Here is a 25,567-nt window from a genome sequence, read left to right as displayed (position 1 = left end):
TACTAAAGGGATCAGAATTTCCTGTAGAACAAAAGTAATTTATATGAATTCCTAAGGCTACCTAATGATCCCATCAAAAAGGAGGACTCTAGATTGCACTGTAATATTTTAAAAAGGGTAATAAACAAATCTGAAACTATGTAGGTAACATCTGAAATTGATAACTGAAGTAACAAATCAAAAACCATCTGGCAAGTTATAAAAAGGGAGAGTGGTAAAAAAGTAGAGTACATGACTGACAGAATTAATTCAGGAGGGAAATATTGTAAAACATACTGAGGAAGTTGCTAATATCTTCAATAAACTTTTTTAACAGCTGCTGAAAAAAAAAATGGCTGTGAAGGCTCAGTGGGTGATGTGACAGCCCTTCTGCACAAAGCTAAAAATGCCAGAGTTTGCCAGATGCAGATAGTCCCGATAACAATTAGTGAGATCAATAAGACAATCAGAGAGATGAAGTCAAAAAACTCTTGTGGGGTTGATAATATTTCAACGAAGATACTTAAGCACTGACATTGCTATATAAATGCAGTCTTATGTCACAGTTTTAATGAATCCCTAAAACAAGGTATTGTTCCACTTAGATTAAAATATGCCCATGTGAAACCACTTTTCAAGAAAGGTGAAAAAACTGATATAACAAACTACCACCCAATATCCGTGCTAACAAGTTTTTCAAAACTCCTTGAGAAACTGGTATACAGGAGAATTGTTAATCACCTGAACAGCCGTAACATTCCCAGTCAATGTCAGGCCTAGCCTATCAATTGATGATGCAATTTTCTCTTTCACTGATTAAATTCTTGAATCTCTTAACAGAAAATTTGCACCAATTGGAATCCTATGTGACCTATCCAAAGCTTTTGATTGTGTCAGCCACGAAATTCTGCTAAATAAAGCAGACTACTATGGGTTAAGTGTAATAGTGGAGACATGGATTAAATCCTACCATATAGATCGGAAACAAAGGGTTATAATTACTGACAGTAATGGAATCCCAGCTTTAGGCAAGTGGGGCACAGTCAACACTGGAGTGCCTCAAGGCTTGGTATTGTGACCCTTACTGTTCCTTATATTTATAAATGACCTCCCACACTGCACCACCTCACTGAGCAAGTTCACCCTATTTGCTGATGATTCTTTTCTTCTAGTTGATAAAGCAATAGGGAACAACCGGGAAACATCTGTGAACAATGCGTTTGATGACATTCTGAAATGGTTTAACTGTAATTGACTCTCTCTGAATATAAAAAAAAAAAATCAGTATGTACAGTTTCATATGGCACAGAGAACCAGATTATATATATATAATCTGGTTCTCTATGTGCCATAGATTATATATATATAATCTGGTTCTCTATGTGCCATATGAAACTGTACATACTGAGTTTTTTTTTTTATATATTCAGAGAGAGTCAATTACAGTTAAACCATTTCAGAATGTCATCAAACGCATTGTTCACAGATGTTTCCCGGTTGTTCCCTATTGCTTTATCAACTAGAAGAAAAGAATCATCAGCAAATAGGGTGAACTTGCTCAGTGAGGTGGTGCAGTGTGGGAGGTCATTTATAAATATAAGGAACAGTAAGGGTCACAATACCAAGCCTTGAGGCACTCCAGTGTTGACTGTGCCCCACTTATATATATATATATAAAAACAAAGATGATGTGACTTACCAAATGAAAGTGCTGGCTGGTCGACAGACACACAAACGAACACAAACATACACACAAAATTCAAGCTTTCACAACAAACTGTTGCCTCATCAGGAAAGAGGGAAGGAGAGGGAAAAGACGAAAGGATGTGGGTTTAAAGGGAGAGGGTAAGGAGTCATTCCAATCCCGGGAGCGGAAAGACTTACCCTAGGGGGGAAAAAAGGACGGGTATACACTCGCGCACACACACACATATCCATCCACACATATACAGACACAAGCAGACATATTTCCCTTCCTGCCGCCGTTTTAGAGTGGGAAAGGCTGGGAGGTAATTTTCTGAAGCAGAGGCTCGAGCATAGTGCTCAGAAAAGTGCTCGGAAATTGCAATTGCGTCGGTAGATAACATGCCATTTATGTTAACACCAGGAGCACCAGTTGGGGATGGTACCTGAAAACATGTTTGATCCTTGCCAGACTTGGGAAAGTGATGTATGGCACTCAATGGTCAAGATGTATCTCTCCCAACACACCTGCTTCCATTGTTTGATAAGCTGGCAAATGTGGGGACGGATCTGTTTAATGGCTATGAGTTGCTCCAGGGAAGCGTGCTGCTGATGTCACTGTAGAGCTTGCCGATGCTGCTTAATTGCTTCAGTGACTTCCAGCGATCACCAAAAGACTGCCTTTCACCGGGGGTGCCCTAAAGATAGAGAGATCATGTTTTCTGCTGCAGAAAGGATTGTTGTAGTCACCTGCTCAACCATTACATCGATGTTCCTGTTTGAGGGAGATTCAGTGGTGACAGCAGAGCTGAAAGTTTCCCAGTCCATCTTGTTTCAAACCCATTTGGGCACGTGTCCATGGGCCTGATGCTGTGGCACTGACAGGAAGATGGGGAAGTGGTCAGTACCACACAGGTTGTCATGTGCTCTCCAGTGGATAGATGGGGGAAGTCCTGGGCTGCAAATTGATAAATCACTGGCCGAGTAACTACCATGAGCCACACCGAAATGTGTGGTGGCCCCAGTATTTAAGAGGCAGAGGTCGAACTGAGACAGTAAAGTTTCATCATCTGTACTTTGGTCAGTAAGCACAGTGCCATCCCACAAGGGGTTATGGACATTAAAATCTCTCAAAAGGAGGAAGGGTTTAGGGAGCTGATCAATCAGTGCAGCTAATACATTCAGGGGTTCTGCACCATCTGGAGGAAGATATACATTGCAGACAGTTATTTCCTGCGTCATCCATATTCTGACAGCCACAGCTTTAAGAGGGGTTTGAAGGGGCACAGGTTCATTACATGCCGAGTTTAGGACATAAATGCAAACTCCACCTGACACTCGATTATAGTCACTATGGTTCCTGTAATATCCCCATAGTCATGCCAGGCAGGGGTCTGAATTGCCGGGAACCATGTTTCCTGGAGGGCGATGCAGAAAGCAGGTGCAAAGCTTAACAGTTGCTGTAGCTCAGCCAGGTGGTGGAAAAAAAATGAAGTAATTCCACTGGAGGATGACGTCACCGTGAGACTGGGAAGGCATAGAACATTCAATGAGGCAGTTTATGCCTCAGGGTCACCTGCTGCCACTGACTTATTGCCTGAGCAGTCTATATCCATTGTGTCTGACAGTCCGGCGAGATCTAGGTCCTCAGCAGATGCCGGAATCTATACCTCATCTGCAGACAAAGAGCTTGTAGGTAGAGGTGGTGTGGGTGCCACTGCAATTCCCTTGATCTTGGCAATCTTCTTTTTGGATTTCTCTCGCTGCTCCTTGGGTTTCCCTGGCTGGTAGGACTTCACTGATCCAGTCCCCAGGACTGAGGATGAGTGTAAAGCCTTACAACCAGCTGCTTTTGAGGTCTTCAGCCACTGGCAGATGTCATCTTTCTCACTATCAGAAACCTGGGAAGGGAGTGACCCCAAGGGACCCCTTCCTAGCGAGAGGAACCGAAGAAGACTTATGCTTCTCTGGCTGAGAAGTGAGGACTGTTGTTCTCAATGGTGGGGGGGGGGGGGGGCGGACAGTGCTTCCAAGGTAGGTGGTGCAGGAGCAACAGGGAGGGAAGTGCCCCCACCATCAAGGGGGCAGGTGTAGTCTTCCAGCTCCGAGAGGTGACTGAGGTTGGCAGAGCTGATGGGGCTAGAACTGTTGTAGCAGTGGCGTAGCACGATGTCATACGTACAGGATGTAGGCGTTCAAATTTCCTATTAGCCTCAGTGTAGGTCAGTGGGTCCAGGGTCTTTTACTCCATGATTTTCCTTTCTATCTGGAGAATCCCGCAGTCAGGCGAGCAAGGCGAATGGTGCTCTCTGCAGTTGACACAGATGGGAGGTGGGACACATGGAGTATTGAGATGTGATGGGTGTCTACAAACTTGACATGTGATGCTGGAAGTACAGCAGCAAGACTTATGGCCGAACTTCCAGCATTTAAAGAACTGCATTGGGGAAGGGATATAGGGCTTTACATCACAGTGGTAGACCATAACCTTGTTCTTGGGTAATGTATCACCCTCAAAGGCCAAGATGAAGGCACCGGTGGCAACCTGATTGTCCCTCAGACCCTGGTGGACATACTGTATGAAATGTACACCTCGCTGGTCTAAATTGGTGTGCAGCTCATCGTCGGACAGCAAAAGAAGGTCCATGTGGAATAGGATACCCCTGGACCATATTTAAGCTCATATGTGGCGTGATGGGTACAGAAACATCTCTCAGCTTACCACAAGTGAGTAACACCCGTGACTGGGCAGAGGATGCTGTTTTGATCAAGATTGACCCAGACCTCATTTTGTACAAGCCCTCAACCTCCCCAGGCTTGTCCTCTAAATGCTCAACAAAAACCTGAGGGTTCATCGTCATGAAAGGTTGCCCATCAGCTCTCAAACATACAAGGTAACGGGATGAATAAGTGCTGCTGCCATCTTTTAGCCTGATGTTCTTCCCATGGTGTGGCCCGGGGAGGGGGGGAATGATTTCTGGCCATACTTCTGTGTTGTATTGAACCCATGAACACTTAGAGATTGCTGGTGTTCGACCAGCAGCAAGAGAGGATGTGCAACGCTTCATCGCATGTCATCTGCCCTGATTCCACCCACTCTGACCAGGGGTCCTCCCTGCGGGTGCCACCCAGCTGCAGCAAAGGCTACCTGACAGGATGGCCTTTGCTGGGAGTCCCAACGCCCCAGAGTGAGGGGCATCTACTTCTCACATATGTGGGGAGTTAACGGCGCAGGATTCAGCAGAGCGATCTCTGTGTGGTCAGGGGGCTACAACCAACAGGGTACACCAGAACAGACTGGCTACCATGTTGAATATCAGGTGCAACCAAGCAAACAAGTCCATTATCATTGCCAGCGTAGAAAAAATACTGCACAGTTGATGGAAAAATGCACACCCAGGAGGGTGACCTTACCCAACAGTTGGAGAATGAGCAGAAGTGCAGATTCACGTTGACAAATGATGCAAGAGCTCTCAGCGCACGATGGACACGATTCACCATGTACGACACACTTCCCCAATTGGCTCGCTCTTTGGGAAAATTTTGAAAAATTGAGGTCAAACCCTACAGGGCACCATCACATAATGGCTGAAATGTGTGAGACTCCTTTCAGGCGCCTCTTACGACAGGCAGGAATACCTCGGGCCTATTCTAATCCTTGGAACTGCAGGGGGTACTGTGGATAAGAACCCCCACCTTACGAAGTGCAGACAATGTCCTAGCACCTGGACTGTTGAGCAGCTCATGAAGTCTGCTATATCCAACTTATTTTTTCTTCTAGCTCAGGCAATTAACTAAACTTGCTGTACCTGACTGCAGAATGTACTTTACACTATGTTCTTTTGGTAAATCACTTGTTTTCTATCCTGCAAGCTCCCAAGAGGGTTTGGCATGTGTTTAAAGAAAGCTCTTTATAGCAGTGTTAGTATGTTTTTGAGAAATAAAGGTAACTTCTGTTCATTTTTAGTAAAGTTGAACTAGATTGACTTTGGATTGTTGTTGTTGTTGTTGTTGTGGCCTTCAGTCAAAAGACAGGTTTGATGCAGCTTTCCAAGCTATGCTGTCCTGTGCAGACCTCTTCATCTCCAAACAACTACTGCAACCTACATCCTTTTGAATCTGCTTAGTGTATTCATCTCTTTGTCTCCCTCTACGATTTTTACCCCCCAAGCTTCCCTCTAGTGCTAAATTTGTGATCCTTTGATGCCTCAGAATGTGTCCTACCAACTGATCCCTTCTTTTATTCAGGTTGTGCCACAAATTTCTCCTCTCTCCAATTCTATTCAGTACCTCCTCATTGGTTACATGATCTACCCATCTAACCTTCAGCATTCTTCTGTAGCACCACATTTCAAAAGCTTCTATTCTCTTCTTGTCCAAACTATTTATCGTCCATGTTTCACTTCCATACATGGCTACACTCCATACAAATACTTTCAGAAATGACTTCCTAACACTTAAATCTATACTCGATGTTAACAAATTTCTCTTCTTCAGAAATGCTTTCCTTGCCATTGCCAGTCTACATTTTATATCCTCTCTACTTTGGCCATCATCACTTATTTTGCTCCCCAAATAGCAAAACTCCTTTACTACTTTAAGTGTCTCATTTCCTAGTCTAATTCCCTCAGCATCACCCGACTTAATTCGACTACATTCCATTATCTTCGTTTTCCTTTTGTTGGTGTTCATCTTGTATCCTCCTTTATCCATTCCGTTCAACTGCTCTTCCAAGTCCTTTGCTGTCTCTGACAGAATTACAATGTCATCGGCGAACCTCAAAGTTTTTATTTCTTCTCCATGGATTTTAATACCTACTCCAAATTTTTATTTTGTTTCCTTTACTGCTTGTTCAATATACAGTGTGAATGACATCACTGATAGGCTACAATCCTATCTCCCTCTCTTCTTAACTACTGCTTCCCTTTCATGCCCCTTGATTCTTATAACTGCCATCTGGTTTCTGTACAAATTGTAAATAGCCTTTCACTCCCTGTATTTCACCCTTGCCACTTCTAGAATTTGAAAGAGAGAATTCCAGTTGACACTGAAAAAAATCTTTCTTTAAGTCTATAATGCTATAAATGGAGGTTTGTCTTTACTTAACCTATCTTCTATGAGAAGTCTTAGGGTCAGTATTGCCTTGCGTGTTCCTAAGTTTCTCCAGAATCCAAACTGATCTTCCCTGAGGTTGATTTCTACCAGTTTTTCTGTTCTTCTGTAAAGGAGTCATGTTAGTGTTTTGCAACCGCATCTTATTAAACTGATAGTTTGGTGATTTTCACACCTATCAGCACCTACTTTCTTTGGAATTGGAATTACTATATTCTTCTTGAAGTCTGTGGGTATTTCACCTGTCTCATACATCTTGTTCACCAGGTGGAATACTTTTGTCATGGCTGGCTCTCCCTAGGCTATCACTAACTCTAACAGAATGTTGTCTACTCCCAGGATCTTATTTCAACTTAAGTCTTTCAGTGCTTTGTCAGATTTTTCACACAGTATCATATTTCCCTTCTCATCTTCATCAACGTTCTTTTCCATTTCCATAATATTGCCCTCAAGTACAGCTCCCTTTGTAGATTCTCTACATACTCCTTCCACCTTTCTACTTTCCCTTCTTTGCTTAGAACTGATTTTCCACTTGAGCTCTTAATATTTGTACAGGCGGTTCTCTTTTCTCTAAAGGTCCCTTTAATTTTCTTATATGTAGCATTAGTCTTACCCCTAGTGATATATCCTTCTACATCCTTACATTTGTCCTCTAGCAATTCCTGCTTTTGCACTTCCAGTCGATCTCATTATTTACACATTTGTATTCCCTTTCATCTGCCTTGTTTATAGCATTTTTATATTTTCTCCTTTTATCAATCAAATTCAATCTCTCTTCTGTTAGACATGGCTTTCTGCAAGCCCTCATCTTTTTACTTACTTGATCCTCTGCTGCCTTCACTATAACATCTCTCAAAGCTACCCATTCTTCTTCTACTGTATTCCTTTCCGCTGTTCTTGTCAGTCATTCCCTAATACTCCCTCTGAAACTCTCTACAACCTCTGGTTCTTTCAGTTTATCCAGGCCCCATCTCCTTAAATTCCTGCCTTTTTGCAGTTTCTTCAGTTAAAATTTGCAGTTTATAACCAATAAATTGCTGTCAGAGTCCACATCTGGTCCTGGAAATGTCTCTGAATTTAAAACCTGATTCTGAAATCTCTGTCTTACCATTATACAACCAATTTGAAAACTTTTGGAGTCTCCAAGCCATTTCACATGTACAACCTCTTCTTTCATGATTCTTGAAGTGTTAGCTATGATGAAATTATGCTCTGTGCAAAATTCTACCCGATGGTTTCCTCTTTCATTTTATTTCCCCAGTCCATATTCTCCTACTACTTTTCCTTTTCTTCCTTTTCCTACTATTGAATTCCAGTCCCCCATGACTATTAAATTTGCGTCCCCCTTAATTATCTGAATAATTTCTTTTATCTCATCATATTCCTCAATCTCCTCCTCAACTGTGGAGCTAGTTGGCATATAAACTTGTATTACTGTGATGGGTGTGGGCTTCATGTCTATCTTGGCTACAATAATGTGTTCACTGCGCTGTTCATAGTAGCTTACCCAGGTTCCTATCTGTTATTCATTATTAAACCTACTCCTGCTTTACCCATATTTGATTTTGTATTTGTAACCCTGTATTCACCTGACCAAAAGTCCTGTTCCTCCTGTCACCCAACTTCACTAATTCCCACTATATTTAGCTTCAACCTATCCATTTCTCTTTTTAAATTTCCTAAACTACCTGCCTGATTGAGGGATCTGACATTCCACACCCAGATCTGTAGAACGCCATTTTTGTTTCTCCCTATAATGACATCTTCCTGAGTAGACCCTGCCTGGAGATCCAAATGGAGGCCTATCTTACCTCCGGAGCATTTTATCCAAATCACCATCATCATCTGACCATACAGTAGAGCTGCATGCCCTTGGGAAAAATTATGCCTGTAGTTTCCCCTTGCTTTCACCCATTTGCTGTACCAGCATAGCAATACTGCTTTGATTGATGTTACAAGGTCAGATCAGTCAATCATCCAGACTGTTGCCTCTGCAACTACTTGAAAGGCTGCTGCTGCTGTTTAGGAATCACACGACTGTCTGGCCTCACAACAGATACCCCTCCATTGTGGTTGCACCTCTGGTGCAATCTGTATCGCTGAGGCACGCAAGCCTCCCCATCTGTGGTAAGGTCCATGGTTCATGAAATAAGCTGTAATATACTCAATATTTTTTTTTTTCCATTCAGCACTGCACTTGCACACAGCAGTGCATAAATAGTGTCTATAAATCAAGGTACTGTCCCTGATAGACTCAAATATCCAACTGTTAAGCCACAGCTGAGGTTTCTAATGACTGGTCAATTTGATTGCTAACAAGTGTTTCTAAACTCCTAGAGAAACTTATGTTCAAGAGAATCATGGACCATCTTAATAAACATAACACACTTAATAAACATCAGTTTGGATTCAAACTGGGTATTTCACTGAACACACCATTTTCTTTTTTGTCAGCCAACTTTTTCAAATCATAAACAGTAAAACATCACCAGTTGTGATCTTTAGTGTTCTGTCTAAAGCATTTGACTCTGTAGATCACAAAACTCTACTTGTGAAGGCTGAGCACTATGGCTTATATGGTAAAGTATGGGTGTGCCTTGAACCATATCTAGATGACAGAAGTCAGAAGGTAGTATTGAATAAGTATGCAATGGCACCTGATTGCCCTTACTGGGGCACGTTGAAATGTGGAGTACCACAGGGCTCAGATCTTTGACCCTTACTTTTCTTAACCTTTATCAATGATTTGCCATGGTATATGACACAAAAATGCCAACTAGCTCTGCAGATGATGAAGAAATTGATGAAATGTATGATGAGATAAAAGAAATTATTCAGGTAGTGAAGGGAGACAAAAATTTAATAGTCATGGGTGACTGGAATTCGAAAGTAGGAAAAGGGAGAGAAGCAAACATAGTGGGTGAATATGGATTGGGGGAGAGAAATGAAAGAGGAAGCCGTCTGGTAGAATTTTGCTCAGAGCGTAACTTAATCATAGCAAACACTTGGTTCAAGAATCATAAAAGAAGGTTGTATACATGGAAGAATCCTGGAGATACTAGAAGGTATCAGATAGATTATATAATGGTAAGACAGAGATTTAGGAACCAGATTTTAAATTGTAAGACATTTCCAGGGGCAGATGTGGACTCTGACCACAATCTATTGGTTATGAACTGTAGATTAAAACTGAAGAAACTGCGAAAAGGTGGGAATTTAAGGAGATGGGACCTGGATAAACTGACTAAACCAGAGGTTGTACAGAGTTTCAACAACAGCGTAAGGGAACAATTGACAGGAATGGGGGAAAGAAATACAGTAGAAGAAGAATGGGTAGCTCTGAGGGATGAAGTAGTGAAGGCAGCAGAGGATCAAGTAGGTAAAAATACGAGGGCTAGTGGAAATCCTTGGGAAACAGAAGAAATATTGAATTTAACTGATGAAAGGAGAAAATATAAAAATGCAGCAAATGAAGCAGGCAAAAGGGAATACAAATGTCTCAAAAATGAGATCGACAGGAAGTGCAAAAATGGCTAAGCAGCTAGAGGACAAATGTAAGGATGTAGAGGCTTATCTCCCTAGGGGTAAGATAGATACTGCCTACAGGAAAATTAAAGAGACCTTTGGAGAAAAGAGAGCCACTTGTATGAATATCAAGAGCTCAGATGGAAACCCAGTTCTAAGTAAAGAAGGGAAAGCAGAGAGGTGGAAGGAGTATGTAGAGGGTCTATACAAGGGCAATGTACTTGAGGACAATACTATAGAAATGGAAGAGGATGTAGATGAAGATGAAATGGGAGATATGATACTGCGTGAAGAGTTTGACAGAGCACTGAAAGACCTGAGTCGAAACAAGGCACCGGGAGTAGACAACATTCCATTAGAACTACTGACAGTCTTGGGAGAGAAAGCCCTGACAAAACTCTACCATCTGGTGAGCAAGATGTATGAGACAGGCGAAATACCCTCAGACTTCAAGAAGAATATAATAATTCCAATCCCAAAGAAAGCAGGTGTTGACAGATGTGAAAATTACCGAACTATCAGTTTAATAAGTCACAGCTGCAAAAATACTAACGCGAATTCTTTACAGACGAATGGAAAATCTGGTAGAAGCCGACCTCGGGGAAGATCAGTTTGGATTCCGTAGAAATATTGGAACACGTGAGGCAATACTGACCCTACAACTTACCTTAGAAAATAGGTTAAGGAAACGCAAACCTACATTTCTAGCATTTGTAGACTTAGAGAAAACTTTTGACATTGTTGACTGGAATACTCTCTTTCAAATTCTGAAGGTGGCAGGGGTAAAATACAGGGAGCGAAAGACTATTTACAATTTGTATAGAAACCAGATGGCAGTTATAAGAGTCGAGGGGCATGAAAGGGAAGCAGTGGTTGGGGAGGGAATGAGACAGGGTTGTAGCCTGCCCCCGATGTTATTCGACCTGTATATTGAGCAAGCAGTAAAGGAAACAAAATAAAAATTCGGAGTAGGTATTAAAGTCCATGGAGAAGAAATAAAACGTTGAGGTTTGCCGATGACATTGTAATTCTGTCAGAGACAGCAAAGGACTTGGAAGAGCAGTTGAACGGAATGGACAGTGTCTTGAAAGGAGGATATAAGAAGAACATCAACAAAAGCAAAACAAGGATAATGGAATGTAGTCGAATTAAGTCGGCTGATGCTGAGGGAATTAGATTAGGAAATGAGACACTTAAAGTAGTAAAGGAGTTTTGCTATTTGGGGAGCAAAATAACTGATGATGGTCAAAGTAGAGAGGATATAAAATGTAGACTGGCAATGGCAAGGAAAGCGTTTCTGAAGAAGAGAAACTTGTTAACATTGAGTATAGATTTAAGTGTCAGGAAGTCATTTCTGAAAGTATTTGTATGGAGTGTAGCCATGTATGGATGTGAAACATTGGCAATAAATAGTTTGGACAAGAAGAGAATAGAAGCTTTTGAAATGTGGTGCTACAGAAGAATGTTGAAGATTAGGTGGGTAGATCACGTAACTAATTAGAAGGTATTGAATAGGATTGGGGAGAAGAGAAGTTCATGGCACAACTTGACTAGAAGAAGGAATCGGTTGGTAGGACATGTTCTGAGGCATCACGGGATCACCAATTTAGCATTGGAGGGCAGCATGGAGGGTAAAAACCGTAGAGGGAGACCAAGAGATGAATACACTGAGCAGATTCAGAAGGATGTAGGTTGCAGTAAGTACTGGGAGATGAAGAAGCTTGCACAGGACAGAGTAGCATGGAGAGCTGCATCAAACCAGTCTCAGGACTGAAGACAACAACAACAACAACAACAACAACAACAACAACAACAACAACAACAAAACAACATGACACAAAAAGTCCACTTTGCCCTATTTGCAATTGACACCATCATTATGACAGACAAAGTACCACCCTGCAGTCTAAAAAACACTGTGAGCACTGTATTCAAAGAAGTTCTAGATTGGTTCAGTTCAAATAGTCTGTCCCACAATGTTAACAACTCAATTCATTGAGTTTCAAACAGGAAAAAAAACCCGGAAAATACTGAAATAAATTGTGTGACAAGGAAGTATTGAGAGTCACGTCTTCCAGATTCCTGGGATTACACATTAAGACCACTATAAACTGGTCACTTCACATCATTGACCTATGTAAAAGACTGCAGTATTTTCCATTCAGTCAATTTCATCAATCTGTGGCTTGGAAACAATCAAAGCTGCATACTTTTGATGTTTCCACTCACTTATGATGTCATGTTCTGGGGAAACCAGTCATGAGCAAATAAAGTCTTTATTACACAGAAGAGTGTCTTCATAATTATGGGTAGAGTACACCCTTGAAGCTTAGCAGAAATTTATCCAAACAACTGGAGATCAACACCATGCCAAGCCGTTTCTTTTTTCACTAATTTACTTTGTGAACAATTATACAATTTACAGAACAAACAATGAGTATTGTGATCATGATACAAGTAGTAAACATGATCTTCACAAGAACATAAAGAAAACTTGGCATGGTATGAAATGTGTGCAATATACAAGCATAAAAGTATACAAAAACTTCCAATTCATGTTAAATCAGTCACTGGGGGTTAAGACAAAAAAATCCACCTTTCATGGTAACTTCCAACCCCAAGGGCAAGATGTTGCCCTGAAACTGTCCAGTCCTTCACCCTCTATTTACAGGGTCATTGGCAGAACAAGGGTTGCCACTGCTGATGATTCTTTTCAGTCAAAATTTAAGCAGTAGTTGGGTTTGAATCTGGACTCAGGAAGTTTCAGCTACTACCTTAAGACTCTAGCTCTAGACCAAAGGGTCACCTATCTGATCAAGCAGCTGGAACTTGACATGAAGGCTGTCATGTGATTGTAAGCTGCTCTGTATGTCTGTGCCTAGAGGACTACTGAGAGTGAGTTACCATGGATTCCAAAGGTACCTTAGTGCTATCCTCTCCTGTGGATCTTGTCACCTTAACAGGAAGTGTCGGATGTATCACCACTCATCCACTTGACAGTGAGTGGTGTGTCAATGGTACGGTCAAGCACCCTGTACAGAGGAGACAGGTACTCTGAACAACTGAAGGTATTACACCCATCCCTCTAATCATCAAGCTTTTTGTGCCAGCTTCAACTGAAACATAAACTGAGTCAACAACACATGCTTCACTTTTTGGGAAGTCTGCTGTGTCCCATTTCAGAGGGAGGCAAATACACAAGAGTTGGCAGTTCAAGCATATGGTGAACAGTGGTACCCCTGAGGCAAATTGTAGCAAGGGATGGAAATGATCAGCTTGTTCATTCTGCATGTATGCCTTGAGGCCACTTTCTTGTAGAAGAAGATTTTCTTGCAGGCTATGGAGGAACAGGCTGCCATCAGCTAGGATTGTGGTGCACATTGGACAAAATGATGCCTGTCATCTGGGCTCTTACATCATGTCTAAACCATACCAGTGACCAGCCGAGAAAGTTTAAAAGACAAGCCTTGTTCATGGAATGTCAATGAATTTCACAATCTGCACTACTATCCTCAGAACTGATTGTAGCCCTCTGATTCTGAGTCAAGTGGCCGGCTTGAACCAGAGCCTCTGAATGTTTGACAAGTTCGCCGCAACTTCCTGCACTTGTCCCATAGAGTTAAGAACTGTAGGGTCTACCTAAACAGCTTCAAGACACACTGTAAATCACAGTCTGCTGCATAGGTAGCTGACCTGTGTGGAAGTGTATATAAGGTTCTTTTTAGATTATTTGACTCTGCCCAATCTAAATAATGATAACTGAAGGAGAATCAAAAGTATTTGTGGAACATTCCGAAAAATGCTACTGCTGAAGCATTCAAAACATAGTTCCAGACTTTGATGCAATCCTACAAAGCATTGAAACCCATAGAAAACTTGGTACAGGATGCTACCTAAATCCCCAAACTGACAGCAGTGAGATTTTAGGGATAAACATACATCTATACTCCAAAAGCCATCTCATTGTGTGTGACAGAGGGTACTTTGTGTGCCAATGTCATTGTCTCCTTGCTGTTCCCGTTGCACAGGAAGAATGATTATTGGTAAGCCTCTGTGTGAGCTCAGAGCTCTCAAATTTTACCTTCATGTTATTCTTATCTACATAGGAGGATCATATTGGTTGAATTTCCTAGGCATGAATGGTCTCTGAATTTTAACAGTAATCAGCACCTTGACATGTAACACCTCTCTTGTGTCACCTGTTGCTGGAGTGTTTTTGGCATACACATAATACTTTCACACTTAGTAAACAAACCTGTTATGAAATGCAATGCTCTTCTTTTGATCTTTTCTGTTTTCTCTATCAGTCCAATCTGGTACTAGTTCTGGAGTGACAAGCAATGTTCAAATATTGTTTCACAAGCTGCAGTGTGATTGTGGATTAAAACAGTGATCCAGCAAGTGTAGAAGAAATTTCTTTTAATTTAGTCAATGATCACAAAACGTTTGGTCCTTAAAGTACCAGTTTTGGTCAGCAATGACCAGTAGCCAAAACTATTGACATTATCAGATATAATCTGCTAACCCGTAATAAGATTAGCACTGCAGAAAGTACAGAACTGATTGAATTTTTAGAGTTTGTTTTAGTTAGCAATTTTTTCACCTTCAATGGCAAAATATATTAGGAAAAAGATGGTCTTGAGATGAGAAACAGTCTGGCTGGCATCTTAGCACATGTTTTGCAAATGATTTTGAATAATTTTTTGTCAAATTTCCACAGCTAGAAAGAACAAATTATTTACTATGAACATTCCATCCATTATATTTTATTACTGTTAGAGGGTGACATCAATCAGGTTAACACATTTTTCCAAGCAACAAACAGCATTCAGCCAAAAATAATTTTTACTACAGAAGTAGAGAATTTCATTAACTATGTAGACCTTACTATTAAGGAAGATGACAAGAAACATAAATTTTCCTTAAAATAGAATGTAAACAGTCACAACCACAATAAAATTTCTTTTTATTATGTAAGGTTACCAGTTTAGATCTGCCTTAGACTATCTTTAGACACACACCATGCTGTAGACAGTGGCCGTGAACGGAGCAGGCACTACAGCTCCACGAACCCTAATGAGTAGTGTAGTGTCTGCTTCATTTACAGTCACCATCTACATCATGGTGTGGTCTGAAGATGTTCTAAAACAAACCAAAACTGGTAAACTTTTATAGTAAAAGAAAAATTTATAGCCGTTGTAACTGTTTATACTCAATTTAAATAATAAATAAACTGCTGTACTCCAGAGATGCATGTTCTAAAAAATTACATAAATTTCAGTTTTGCCGACTGGTGTGGCTGAGCGGTTCTAGGCGCTTCAGTCTGGAACTGCGCCGCTGCTACGGTCGCAGGTTCAAATCCTGCCTCGGGCATGGATGTGTGTAATATCCTTAGGTTAGTTAGGTTTAAGTAGTTCTAAGTTCTATGGGACTGGTGACCTCAGATGTTAAGTCCCATAGTGCTCAGAGCCATTTGAACCAATTTCAGTTTTCAGAAAACCCATATGCACAGATATTATCAATAATGCCGGCTAATGCCATCCTCCATGATATTAAAAAAGCACATAAAGCATATTGCAATAGCCAATATTATGCACCCATACAATAGGCTAAAGAAACAAAAAACAAATAGTACACAAACACATTCTCAGTCAGTAAACTGTTCTAATAAAGAAAGAATGAAAACAATCACAATTAAAATTCACAACAGAGAAATGCTTGATTAAATCTAAAGTCAGATGCAGTTTTCAAGTTTACTGCCCCTATAACTTCATGTAAAACATAATTTTAGAAGTGAAAATGGCAAATTCATCGACAGTGGTGTATATAGGTTTGACGGTAACAACTGTGATAAGTATAATATCAGCCAAACTAGCCACTCTCTTAATGTAAGATTTAAGGAGCATTGTATTTAATTTCCCATGTTTTGCTGCAGATCTGAAGATGGCCATTGCTGACCAAAACTGGTAACCTAAGGACCAAACGTTTTGATCATTTATACAAATAAAACAAATTTATTCTAAAAGTGGTTGAACAAAAGTTTTTTAGGCTATCACCTATGTGAGTGATGACACTTTGTGTAGATTCTTTTACTGAGTCTCAGATTTGCATCTACTTTCCTTCACTTAGTTTTATGTGGTTTTTCCACATCAGATAACTCTGTATGGATACTCCCAGACATTTAATGAATTGCACTGCTTCTAGTGACTATTCCACAATTTATAAGCTTATAACAACAGATGTTTCAACTTATTTATGCACAATACATTACATTTGTTTATACTGAAGGTTACCTGCCAATCCCTGCACTAAGCACCAATCCCCAGCAGGTTTCACTGTATTTCAGTACATTTCTCTGTACACAACAAAATCATGCAAACAGCCTGCTGACATTACTTTACATTGAAGGGACATACTAATGCAAAATGGATGTGGTATATCCACAGCAGTAGAAAAGAAGTTCAAATTCTGTGAGACAGACACTGAAGGTGCATGTAATTTTATTTGAGCAAGAGCGATTATCAAGTGTTGGCTACTTGGGTCCTCCTATTGACCACCAGACAGCCCCAAATGTGACCAAAAAGTTAAGAGAAAATTTCAGCTCAGTAATATGTAAGATTTTCCCAAACCGTACTGCCATTACTGGAGTAGATTTAGTCATAAAAATTGATTGGCATAAACAAACTTTTGCAAGTGATCACTGTGTCAAAAAATCCTGAGAAACAATACTAAATGCCTCCCTCCTCTGAAAAATATTTAGAACAGAAAAATATTTAGAACAAAAAGTTCAGAAGCCCACTCATGATTAGAATATATTAGGTTCAATGGCAATAAATAGAACTGACCACTGACTATTTACACATTAAAAACTGGTACCAGTGGTCACAGGGCACTTGCAGCAACAATGATTACCGACATATGAAGGAAAACTGAAACAGGCAGACATACTTACATTTTCATTAAACTGGATAACAGGTAGTAGTTTCATATTTCACAGATAAACTAGAAAGATTTAGCTCTGATCAATGAATGTAGATCAAATGTGACTCTAGTTTTGAACAATATTTGACCAAGTACTGGAAAAATGTAAAATGAAGCACAGGGGTATAAATGGAGAGATTCTAAATGAAATGTGTTTCTGTTCACATGTAAAAGCTGTCAGCAGCACCAAAATTAAGTGTCCAGATACTCATGGGTGACATAAGAACTGAAACTGAAGGTAGAAAAACAAGCCAAAAGGCTGACCTCTGCTTTCAAATGTTGCTTTATCAAGGTGAATCTTGGGGTATTGCCTCAGTTTAATTCTTGAACTACTGCAAAGATGAGTGGCGCATATGTTAGTCTCTTTGCCATTGAGAAACACCTGAAATCCCAAAATTAAACAAATCTCCAGGACCCAATGGAATCCCCGTCAGATTTTACGTTGACGATAAAAAACCTGCTGTACCCAGTATTAGAATATTAGAACATATTCTGAGTTTAACGTAATGATTTATCTTGAATGGAATGATTTTCATGACAACCAGGATGGATACTGAAAACATCAGTCATGAAAAACACAATTTGGGCTTCATACATTTATGCATTTTGAATCCTACGAATCTAGGCAATAAGACAGATTTCATTTCTCCTGAATAGCATTTGCCTCAGTATCACACCACCACTTATTAATGAAAATTTGATCATACATGGTATCCAAGGGTGTTTGTGATTGAACTGAGGGTTTATTGATAGCTGTAATGCAGCATGTAATTTAGAAAGGAAAGTCACTGGCAGATGTACAAGTAACTTCAGATGTGACCCAGAGAAATATATTACTTTTCTCTCTGTATATGAACTTGCAAACAACATTACTAGTGACCTTACATTTTTTTGCAGTTGTCTGTAAAGAAGTACAGTCTGAAAAAGTTGCACAAGTATTCATCAGATCTTGGTAATAATTTGTGGATATGTAACTTGCTGTAAATGTCCAGAAATATAAAACTGTGCAACATCAAGGAACACAAAAATTTAGTATCCTGTGACAACTTATCAATGAGTCATCTTACACAAATATCTGGGTGCAACAATTTGATAGGGAAATGAAATGGAATGATCATGTAGGTAATGCAGTTGGCAGACATAAGGTCATTGTTAGGATAGTGGGAAAATGAATCTATGAAGGAGATTGCTTACCAAACAGTCATGTAGTCCATATTTGAATATTTCTGAAGTGTTCCAGATCCATGGCAAAAGACTGACAGGGGATATTAAACATAAACCAAGAAGGGTGGCACAAATGGTCAAACATTTGTTTGACCCATTGGAGAGAGTGACAGAAATGATGGTAAACTCAAACTGTCAGACACTTTCTCCTAAGATCAGAATTTCCAGAATTAATGTTAAGTGCAGAATCTATGAATACACTACAATTGCCTATATATCAATATAGTAGGTATCATAAATGAAATTACAGCATGTACAGAGGCAATTTAAACTGTCATTCTTACCAGACTCTATATGCAAAAAGAACAGGGAGAAATTAATACGTAGAACAATGGAAAGTACCTTTGCCAATGCACTTCAGAAAGGTTTGCAGAGTAGAAATGTAGATACTTCTTTACTTTAGTTTTTTTCAATTCAGTTCTGGCTTCATAGCTTCAATGTCAGTTTTTCATTTGGATTTGTTAGGTCTTCTTCTCTATTATCTCTTAGAAGCTGACCATCCCTCTCACTATGTAATGAATTAAATGGACCATTAAATAGATGAATGAATGAAATGAATGAATAGATGAACCTTTAACAGTGTTAGCCACTACACCCTTCAGACAGGAAATAACACAAAGAAAAAAATTATGAATTATTTAAATGTTACATGTTATGAGGGAACAGATGTTTCTGTGTCAATAATGTATTTTGAACAACTCAGCTGCCAGGAATGTTAAGAGTTGCAGAAACACAGCAAAAATAAATCTGTAAAGAAATGCTTACCACTCCAACTTGACCAACTACACTGCTTAGTGATGAATCTCGATTCCACAGGCAAATGGGAACAACGTACCGGGTGTACTCAACAGGATCTCTCAGTATTATTATGGCAATGTCAGCATTTAAGGTGTTACTCTTGTACTCTGGATGGAGATATATTTTTGATGGCTATGTAATGAAAAAGGCAAAAACAAAGTCAGAAAAGATTTTATTACATAGCAAAAATGCACAAGTCAGAAAATATTACTTTTGATAACAATACTGGCAGAAAAAATTTGCAGTGGAATTTAGAGCTTAAGTAACTAGGGGAAAACAAGTGAAATCCACTTTATAAGTTCTTATTTAATGCTTGTTGTCACCATCACTTTATTGTGTTCAGCACAAAGAAGAAAACACAAAAGCTACTTAGTTTTATTTTTACTTCATTTTAGTTCCAAATGATGCCTATATGCAACATGAGGACTGTGTAATAATCCGCTAAGCAGCCTCAACATAATCAATTCAACTTCAAAGTGGCAGCATTAGCTGTGTTTTAGCAAACATTCTTCCCATTTGTGGTATTTTCAATAAAACATTTTGGAATGTCACCTACAAAATTATCACATTGTGTTTCCTGATTTTGGTGATATCTAATTGCTCTTCTTCTTATGTGGCTGTAGGTTTTGGATAATTGGGGGAGTAAGTCTGATGGTGAGGAACTGTCATCATATGCTGGTACTGGATGGCTATAATTAAAAAGTAGGTACTCACAGGGGTCCACTGTGGGCTGTAATTATTGTATCGCAAAAAACTTGGTAGATATGCTAATGCATTAATGCAGAACTGATTAACACTGGGAAAAATTAGTTCCAATTTTGCATACTAGGTGCAAATATGGTACTGGAAATGCAAGAAAGGCATATAGAAATGTTCCGTTTGTGATGAATTAGGAATGGAACATGAGCAGAAAAAGTCAAACAAGCGAGAAAGGCATAATGTTGACTTTATTATTAACCAGTTCATAAACCATTTGTTCAATATGAGCACTGGAGATATTGAAGAGATGCTGCATCCATAAAATGATGTGATCAACAGTTGCTTGCTGCAGTTCCAGTGGAATCTGAGCAACATGTTCCTGTACGCTGGCCTTTAGGTCATGCAGAGACCAAACAAATCCCTGGTAAGCGTTCTTTTACATGCCCCCACCCCCCCTCCCAGAAGCAAATGACACATGAATTCAGGTCAGTTGATCTTGCGGGCCATACCTCTGGAAAACGTCTGAGAACTCATTTGCAGAAGGTTGCATTGAGCAGATCTTTCACTGGGTGAGTGACATGAGGTGGTGTCCCATCTTGCATGGAAACAGTGTTCTCTTCCAAGGCAGCAACCACATGCTATACAAGGAGATCTTGATAACACACGGACATTGCAGTACACCTGACAGGCCCTCTGGATATACTCTCTTCAAAGAAGAATGGGCCAACAATAAAAGTGCTTGTAAATCCACACCACACTGTCACATTGGGTGAGTGGATTGGCTCTTCATATGAACCATGCTTTTTAACAGTACCATGAATTCAGCAGTTCTTTGTATTCACTGCATCCTGTAATGTAAAATGTGCCACATCACTGCATAGGATATTACCCAGCCAAGTGTCATCAATTTCAGTCCATACTAAAAACCAAAGAAAAAAATCAGAATGTTGCTGTGGATGAAGAGATTTCAGTTGCTGCACATCTGGATCTTGTACAGGTACCACAAAGGAAAATCTATTGTCAACCTTGGGATGGAGAACTCTTGTGCCTAATGGCCAAAATTGGAACTAATTTTTTCCTGTATAAATCAGTTCTGTATTAATGTATTAGCATATCTACCAGGTTCCACTGCCACACAATAATTACAACCCACACTGGAATAGCTGCACTTTTCATTATAACCACCCTGTAGTGTGTCTGTGGACTTTTGGAGCTTGACAATACATCTTGTTATACAGTTAAAAACTGCAGTCACCGCAGTTGTTCCCTCCAAAACTTTGAGCTGCTTTAGGTTCCATCAAGTAGTCATTTCAGAACTTTCAAATAATGATTTTATAAATTTAGTCTTACTTTCTCAGACAAAATGCAGACTGATAGGAAGTGATTCATGTGTCACTGAAGAAGTAAATAGCTGTTGGTATCATTTACATAGTTGGGAAAAGTTGTCAGGCTTTTCAGTTTGTTTTAGCAACTAATGCTAGCACCAGTGGAAATCTGAGTGTAGGTTTCTACCTCATAGACATAAATCATCATTTCTTTGTCATATTTCTATTGTGAAGAAATCCAACACATCGACCGTGTTCTAGTATTTCATTTGAACGCTATGCACAGTTCAACATATATCTAAGATTTAACAAATGTTTGGACAGGGTACTTTTAAAACTTTAATTACTGTCATGCTTGGCAGAAAATTAATATCAAAGTGAGTATTATTTATCAAATCTCAATATATAAGAAATGATATAAAATATTATCATATAGCTCATTGTATTACATAAGAATTGCATATAAGCACATTGTTAGTTTAAACAAGATGGACAAAACACTGAACAGACTGTTTGGTTCATTTAATGTTTAAGAAAAGGAAACAGTCTCTTCATATATGCCGAGATGGCCACAGACCATGCACTGACTGGTTCCTTCTATACATGAAGTTATTGCTTCAATGGATGATAGTTTGTTTACCATGATCCTCATTCCACGCATCATGTCACACTGATTTTGTTCATTCCCCCCAAATTTTGAAGAAGGGATGACAGTTACAGACACCAAAGAAAACAGAGTCTGTTTAATGTGTACCACTTACCAGATTTCATCTGATGCTTAACTCTTTAAGGTCTCTTTATTACTAATGAATGAAACAAACCTACTTCATATAAGTTCAGTAAGCTGTTAAAAATATGGAATATTGCCAACATGAGAAGCTGTTCTTTGGACAAAGGTTGCAGTGGACAAAGTTCTTCATGTATATAAAGTACACTGACACTTACCTCTCTAACCTGGCTGTAACGCTCTGCAAAGCGCCGCACCTCGTACTTTCCCAGGTAGACAACAAGATCCTGTGGTGTGAGTGCTGGCTTTTCACGGTACTTGATGCAATGCCCAGCTGCACACACGTACAGGCATGGTCTCAAACATGGTATCCTACTAGCTTGTGGTGGTAGACAATGACTACAGCTTTTGAACTTAATTGCAATTAACTTGGGAGCTTATTGATAAGAGCTTGGTATAATTGAACTTTTACTTCCCTTGTTTATATTGTATTATTTGCCAGCTTGAGACAATTGTGAGTGTTACTCATATCTTGTAAATGCATTTAAAAATATTACAAACTATGAATTACAATTACCACAAACTAAATGGTAATACATTTGTCTTGGTCATGTCCTGAAATGAGAAATATCTTATCCTTCCCACAGTGGTACTCCACAGCCCACCAAAGCAATGCAATATGCTTGTCCATCCCTATACCACTCTTGTTCCCAACCCCTTGCCTCATGGCTGTCCATGCAATAGACATAAATGAAAGATCTATTTATTTATTTATTTATTTATTTATTTATCTGTCCCATACATCCTTCCACCACCACCTACTCCATTCCAGTCGTAGGCATCTCCTATCCCATGTGAACTGCAAAACCAGTAATATGACCTACAAGCTAAGCTGCAACCACTATGCCACTTCCTATATAGGCATGACAGTTAACAAGCTGTCTGTCCACATGAATGGCCTCTCACAAACTGTGGTCAAAAGACAGTTGGACTGCAAAGTTGCTTCACTTCAGTGACTTCTTCATTGCATGTGACATCTGGAGCCTTCCTACCAGTACTAACTTTCCTGAACTGTGCTACTGTAAACTCTCCCTGCAATATATCCTATATGGATCAAGACAGTAGGTACCTAATTGATAATTTTTTCTTCGGTGAAGCTTAAAGCCAGAGTATAACTGTTTACCCAGTAACAAATTATCTCTGTGATTGTGATGCAAAGTTAGAATAAATAACAGTGCCTTACACTATCGATATATCTCAGTGCAAATCAGTTAGAGTAATTAATGACTTCAGAACAAATGTTTTTAAGAATATTTTACAAGAGGTGACTCTGGATGAACTATAAAATGAATAAAATTCAACCTATTCCATAATAGATTCATATCATTACTTGAAAAGAGCTCTCTGCATAAGATTCAGGAAGTGTATTTAACAGCTATTAAGAAACCATAGATCACTAGAGGGACAAAAGTATCTTGTGAAGGGGAATGTATCTTTTGGCACTACATAAAGTACTCAAAATTACTAAAGAAAGTTATTAAAAAACTTGAGGAATGCACACACAATGCCAGAAATTAGCAATTCCAACAACAGAATTGAGGCTATATGGAATGTATTGAAACGAGAGACAGGATAACCAGCCACTGAACAGGGTATCACTATTGAACTGAGTGGAAGGGCTGTAAATGAGTCACAAATGTATCTAATAATCATTTCTAAAATACAGAAGAAAGTATAGGGGCAAACAGTTTCAGAGAAAAATCACAACAATACATTGGAAAAGAAACTCTCATAAAATTCAGTGATATGACTTACCTTAGGGGGAAAGGTAAGTCTTTCCGCTCCCGGGATTGGAATGACTCCTTACCCTCTCCCTTAAAACCCACATCCTTTCATCTTTCCCTCTCCTTCCCTCTTTCCTGATGAAGCAACCGTTGGTTGCGAAAGCTTGAATTTTGCGTGTGTGTTTGTGTTTGTTTGTGTGTCTATCAACATAGCAATGCTTTCGTTTGGTCAGTTACATCATCTTCGTTTTTAGATATAAAAAGAAAACAAAGTTATACTTAGTAATTCAACATTCAACCAATGTAGCCTGGGGACATTATGACTGGTGAGAAATAATCACCAATTGGGTTCCCCAGGCCTCAATTTTAGGTCCACTACTGTTTCTCATATATGTAAATGATATTCTGTCTAATAAACAAGCAGAATTAGTTAATTTTGCGGATAACACCAGTATTGTAATCAATCTTAAGTATACATTCATAAACAGAAGAAATGGTAAACAATGCCAGTATGAATAACAATGATTTCACCATATTAATAGGAGGATCAAACGACGTCTATAGAAACGAGACATACAAGGTTATTACAGATATGTGGAAATGTTTAAATAATTTAAACCACACAAATGTACTAATTGTGAACATCTCACATTGTCATGATTTACCACCCTGGTCGTGTGTGAACTGCGAAATTAATGTTGCAAATGAGTGTATCACTGAAATATGCACTAACTTTAAGAATGTCGATATTGTAGATATAAACAGATTGCAGCAAAGGTTCCATACAGTCCATGGACTTCATTTAAATATGCCAGAAAAGAAATTACTAGTTGAAAAAATATGTTCTCACATTTCAAAGAAGAGTGAAGAAAAAAGTATAAGTGACAAGCAAACGGAGATTAAGAAGTGCTTTAAATGAGTTACAAGCTGTGCCATCGGCCAAACGCAAATTACGAAGTGGTTTAAACCGATCAGGTGAGAAACAAACAATCAAGTCATGAGTAAAACAAAAATTATGAAATGGTTTAAACCAAAGAGGACAGATGTGGATGAAGCAAAACTTACACAATCTCCAGAAGTTAACTCACCTGCTGATTGCCACCAGCATACAGAAGCCACACACAAGAAAGCTACAGAAATTTTTTTAGGGCAAGTGCTGTATTATAAATACCATTAGATAAAGAATCAGAAACCATTTCAACTACAGTTACTAAATACCCAGATTTTGCTATACTACACCGTAACGTTCAGTCACTCACAAATAAAATTTCCATGTTAGAAGCACTACTCCAGTATGAACTAAATGTAGACATAATTTGCATTACTGAACATTGGCTATGAAATGATGAAGTAAAATTAACCTCAATCTCAGGATATAGATTAGCATGTCATTTTAGCCAAGAGTTTTCCAAACATGGTGGCTCTGCTATCTTTGTGAAAGAGCAAATAAAGTTCTGTGCTGTCAGTAAAAGTTATATTGACTCAATTGAAAAAGACTTTGAACTTTCAATTGCTAAACTGCCAGAGTTTAATTTCATAGTTATTAACATATATAGAGCACCAAGCGGAAACCTGCCAGTCGTCCTGAATAAACTAGAGGTTCTGCTGAACAGGATCAGTACACTAAATATGAAGATAGTGCTTTGTCGGGATTTCAATATTGATTTTTCAAAAGACAGCAGCACCAGAGATGACCAGAAATATGACCAACACATTCAATATGATCCCCA

The 25,567-nt window shown here is 39.2% G+C and overlaps 1 protein-coding gene across 1 annotated transcript in view; it reads right to left on the bottom strand.

Annotated features, from left to right (window-relative positions):
- LOC124545368 (serine protease gd-like) overlaps positions 1–25,567 on the bottom strand; it is a 243,124-nt gene that overhangs the window by 18,219 nt on the left and 199,338 nt on the right. The window contains exons 6-7 of the mRNA XM_047124279.1: positions 22,272–22,387; positions 19,270–19,434 (exon numbers count right to left, since the gene is read on the bottom strand). Of these exons, the coding sequence (XP_046980235.1) occupies positions 19,270–19,434; positions 22,272–22,387 (281 nt within the window). The remainder of the gene's footprint in view (positions 1–19,269; positions 19,435–22,271; positions 22,388–25,567) is intronic.

This window comes from Schistocerca americana, chromosome 8 (assembly GCF_021461395.2).
Source record: "Schistocerca americana isolate TAMUIC-IGC-003095 chromosome 8, iqSchAmer2.1, whole genome shotgun sequence".
Lineage (NCBI taxonomy): Eukaryota > Metazoa > Arthropoda > Insecta > Orthoptera > Acrididae > Schistocerca > Schistocerca americana.
Note: the sequence above shows the minus strand (reverse complement) of the source record. Positions and strands in the feature narration are given on the sequence as shown.